The 4,765-nt window shown below is 31.8% G+C and overlaps 1 protein-coding gene across 1 annotated transcript; it reads right to left on the bottom strand.

Annotated features, from left to right (window-relative positions):
• Positions 1-935: 935 nt before the first annotated feature.
• On the bottom strand, positions 936-3,166 carry LOC132607450 (two-component response regulator ORR9-like). Its single transcript, XM_060321420.1, has 5 exons — positions 2,720-3,166; positions 2,281-2,384; positions 2,102-2,179; positions 1,646-1,716; positions 936-1,539 (listed from the first exon to the last, which is right to left on the bottom strand). The coding sequence occupies exons 1-5, from the start codon at positions 2,823-2,825 to the stop codon at positions 1,209-1,211; spliced, it is 690 nt and encodes a 229-aa protein (XP_060177403.1). The 5' UTR covers positions 2,826-3,166; the 3' UTR covers positions 936-1,208.
• Between the last annotated feature and the right edge of the window lie 1,599 nt (positions 3,167-4,765).

The raw sequence follows: 4,765 nt of genomic DNA, 5'->3' as shown, positions 1-4,765 counted from the left end.
GTCTTGTGCAACCCAAGAGATAGAATTTTAACAAAGCATGTATATCAGAAAGCTCTAATGCTACAAACGGTCAAAATGAGAGTGAAACGCTAAACAAGAACGTGTAGGAGGGAAGATCACTGACTAGTAATAGGAGCCATCGTCTTTCTATGACAAGTGTCTTTTAATTTAGATAAGTGGAATCTTCTTTAAAGATGTCACTTTTTTACATTTCATTTGATTCAGATTATCGATCAGAAGAAGAAAAGGCCAAAAAAGGCCAATATTTTCAACCATATAAAGTAAAACTTATGCAACCTATCAATTGCTATCTTGAAAAGTTAGCCAAATCTTTCATGTAAAGAAGAAGATTTTGAGGAAGCTAAATACTTTATACAAAGTAAACAAGGATAGGCGTGAAACTCTAATAGTCAATGTTCCATATCTTAAAGTTCTTGTTGATATTCCTCTTACAAATGGTTGGGAAAAGATCACCGCTGCCACCCCCCCGCACGCCCCACTCCACCCCACCCCCCGCTCAAAAAAAAAAAGCGCCTTATAAATATATAATCCACCATCTGAAAAACTATGTTGGCAAGTGTGTGTCGTATTCTTCAAAAATAGTACTCCCTCCATCGCAATTTATATAGCACTGTGTGATTTAGCACAAAGTTTAAAAAAGACGAGAAGATTTTAAAAAATTGTGATCTAAAACAGACGTTAGACATTTATGTAACTATAAATCATTTTATTAAGGGTAAAAGAGAAATCTTAAAGCTAAATTGTTTCTAATTATAGAAAATTGACATTCTTTTTGGAATGGAATAGAAAGAAAATAGTGTCACACATTGGGACGGAGAGAGTACTGCATTTTTAAAAAATTCAAACACGAATACGGAACATCTTCCGAGAGTCCAAGCAATTAGCAACAAGTTAAGAGTAATACTTGAGGAAAGTGGGGAAAGAAAAAAGAAACACTTCTATGTTATATATTTGTCAATTTACAAGAAGCAAATACATGATCTAGTCCCTCCTTAGATTAGCTAAAATAAAATTGGCTGTGAAATGCGTATAGACCTTCTACATGTCACTTAATATTGTATTACCCAAGCTGTGTAAGTAAGTAGAAAACATTATAACAAAACCAAAAAAGAATTAACCTAAAAAATGATATCAAAGTTACAAATTTGTGAACGAAAAGTAAAAATTATACTATATGCATCATTAGATCAGACAGCAGTAGTAAGGCTACTGTATCTTGGTCTTGTTCTGTCTTGTGATAAATTTTCTTCCATGGCCTTTCTCTTGTTAATATTACTATTGCCTTGTGATTTTTGCTGCTGTTCTTGTTGTACTGTATCTGGTCCTGTTAGTGGTACTTCTGATGGAACAACATATGCAATTTCTATTGATCCTTGATTTTCTTCTGTGACAATTATCTCAGGTTCTTCTTGTAGCTGGCTTTTACATTTTGTTTTCATCATATGTGGTCTAAGTTTATTGACATCTGATAATCTCACTGGCTTCAAGAAAAATTCTTCTGCCCCTTCTTCTAAACATCTGTAAAATTAATACACAATTGAATTAGCACACATCCAATACAGGAAGAAGATAAAATTGTTTCATTTGTATACTACAAAAAAAGATTTAACTGTTCTGTTCTTACCTATTGATTCTTGAAGGAACATTTTCAGATGACATAATCACCACAGGTATGTTTCTCAGAGATGAAGATTCCTGTTCAGAGAACAAACCAAACTGTTAATTACCAAAATTGGTCCAACATTCAGTACAAGATCTAAATACAAAGCTAAAAATAGGGTCCCAAAAAGGGTAACTAGTTATCAAGTCTATAGTCGGTCAAAAACTTCCCAATCAGATTCAAGATCTAAATTTTGTAAGGTAAAATAAGAGAGAAAAAAAGATCAATATTTTTTTGGGAGCACAAAAAGATTGAATTTTTACAATGCTTCAAACAACTTGATGGGTAAAATTTTGTTCAGATAAAGAACCCCCATGTGGGAGAGAGCCCCTTGGAGACACAAAAGATAAATTTTTCACAATGCTACAAACAACATAATTGGGAGAATTTTCTTCTAAACTAATCTGAAAGGATAAATACCTTGATTTTCTTAAGCAAATCATAGCCAGTCATCCCAGGCATACAGTAATCTGTGATAATAAGATTGATTTGTGCTTCCTGAAAATCCCAGAAACAGAAAATAGTTTTAACTTTTTCTGCTAAACATTTATGGAAATTCGTAACAAAAATGGACAGTTCCACCAAAGGAAATTAATTACCTGATGGTTATCAAGAGAAACACAAGGTTGATTTGTGTGATTCTTGTCATGTTCTTGTAAACCAAGAAATTCTAAAGCTTTACTTCCAGAATCTACTGTTGTAACTGCATAAACAAAACACAAAATATGTATAAATAAATTGTAACTGCAAGAACAAAAACACAAAATACTCACACACACACACAAAAAAAAAAAAAAAAAAAAATCAATACCAAAACAAAACAACCATAAATTAAATGCTCTTAAGGGCCTAGCTAGAGCTTGGCCTACAATTTGGCCGAACTCAATAACTTTAGCTCAAATCTTAAATTGTATTTAAAAAGTCACTTAATAAGTATGAATAAATTATCAAGAACCTAATAAGCTACTACACCTTTTTTTTTTAGAAGTCCGAACTCATAAACTTAAAATCTTAGTTATAACTTAATCAAGAAAGTACCTTGACAAGCAGAAGTTTTCAATAGCCTTTCAATAAGCTTCCTATCAATTACACTGTCATCAACAGCTAAAACATGAAACTTAGATTCTGTAGCTGCCATTCCCATTGCTCCAAATTTTTCACAAAAAAAACAGATCTTTAAAAGAAGAAAGAAAAAAAAAATTGGTTTCTTTTTTTGATGAGGTTCTTGCTTTTTTTTCTTTCTTAAAAAAGAAGATGCCTTTGTATAGAAGTAACAAACCCAACAAAATCTCCACAACTCACAAAGCAAGATCTGACCAAATCTCTCCAAATTTCTGAGCTGATTTTTCTTTTGAATTACAAGGCAAGCAATTAAAAAAGAAATGGAATTTATAATCTTTTTACAAATCTAGAACATGGGGTATATGATTCTTGGAAGCTAGAGTTCTTTTTGTAGTAGTAATATGTACTATATGAAAATAAAAATACACATACACTATAAATATTGAAGGGAAAAAAAAGTTTTGAGGAAAAAGGGAAAGTGGGTCGTTATTTTTGGAAGGTGGAGGAGGCAGGGTGGGTGGGTGGGTAGTGGGACCCACAAAATCCACCCAAAAGATACAGGTGATGTCAGCAGTGATACCTTTTTTCCTAGAGTGAAATCTTGTGTGTGATCGCCGTATCTTGAGCAGGTGCAAGGTGGTACAAAAGTGCAATTTTTAAAACTTTTTATTGAAGTAAAATTTTAATTTTCTTTAGTTATATACACCGACTATATATTAAGTAATTACACATTCATGTCACTGTAAGGTACTTACCGGTAAATTTAATCACTCCCTCGTCATATTAGACTAAATATAGAGTTCAAGAAATAAATATTTTTGAAATATGTAGCAAAAATAAATTTTAGATTTGTGTGAATAAATTTTAAAGTTAAATTATTTTTTAGAAATATAACATTTTTATTGAGACAAACTAAAATAAAATGTGTGACATGTAAATTAGAATAATAGAAGTAATTGATAATCTGATAAAATGACCACAAATTATATTATTTTAATAGGGTAAAAAACTAGAGTTTTGGGTTAAAATTGTCCCTTATCTATGAGAGTAGGTTCATTTTGGTCCCTCAAATATTACCGTGAGCATATTTGATCCCTTATCTATGGGAGTAGGTTCATTTTGGTCCCTTAAATATAACGCTAAGCATATTTAATCTCTTAATTATGCTACAGTGGAGCACTTTTGGTTCCCCTAATAGAACCCGTTTAAAAAGCAACGGTGCTAATTCCATGTGACACTCACGTGACTTGTAAGAGGCTAAACCCATCGGACAAAAATACTAAACTCATTCGCCTTTCTCCCCAACTTCATATGAAGAAACACTTCATCGAAAAAAGCCCTAGCCTCTATGTAGAAAGCTTCAATTGGCTGGAAGAAGAAGAAGCTGATTTTTAAAAAAAGGCAGAAACTTTATCTAATATATTAAAATTTGCATTCATATGCTTCCGAAAAAATTTGGAGTGGTTCCACAATTAAGATAATTTATAACAGTTGTTAAAAAGAATTTTAATTTTTTTAATATTTAACAAAAATAACTTTATATTCACATGCTTCCAAAATAAGTGGAACAGTTCCATTTGTGCTGCCAGATTACTATTTAAGAGTTGGTTACCAACCATATGATCCAAATATTATGAGTTGTTTTGCTAATATCTTATATGAATTGCATTTTTTAGAGAAATGTCATTACTCTGCTTTGCATTTTGTCCAATGGGTTTAGCCTTTTACGAGTCACGTGAGTGTCACATGGGTTTAGCACTGTTACTTTTTAAACGAGTTCTATTAGGGGAACCAAAAGTGCCCCACTTTAGCATAGTTAAGGGATTAAATATGTTTAGCGTTATATTTGAGGGACCAAAATAAACCTACTCTCATAGATAAGAGATCAAATATGCTCAGGGTAATATTTGAGGGATCAAAATGAATCCACTCTCATAGATAAGGGACAATTTTAACCCAAAACTCTAAAAAACTATATACATATTTAATCTTTTTAGCTTTTTCATGTGTTTATTTTTTTAT

Source organism: Lycium barbarum, chromosome 8 (assembly GCF_019175385.1).
Source record: "Lycium barbarum isolate Lr01 chromosome 8, ASM1917538v2, whole genome shotgun sequence".
In the NCBI taxonomy this organism is placed as follows: Eukaryota; Viridiplantae; Streptophyta; class Magnoliopsida; order Solanales; family Solanaceae; genus Lycium; species Lycium barbarum.
The sequence above is the reverse complement of the archived record's forward strand: the minus strand, read 5'-3'. Positions and strand labels throughout refer to the sequence as shown.

Coding starts and splice junctions, on each gene's coding strand:
- LOC132607450 (XM_060321420.1), bottom strand. CDS start 2,825: ATGGGAATGGCAGCTACAGAATCTAAGTTTCATGTTTTAGCTGTTGAT. Junction 1,717..2,101: donor ATTTGCTTAAGAAAATCAAG/GTATTTATCCTT, acceptor TTCTCTGAACAG/GAATCTTCATCTCTGAGAAA. Junction 1,540..1,645: donor GTTCCTTCAAGAATCAATAG/GTAAGAACAGAA, acceptor TTAATTTTACAG/ATGTTTAGAAGAAGGGGCAG.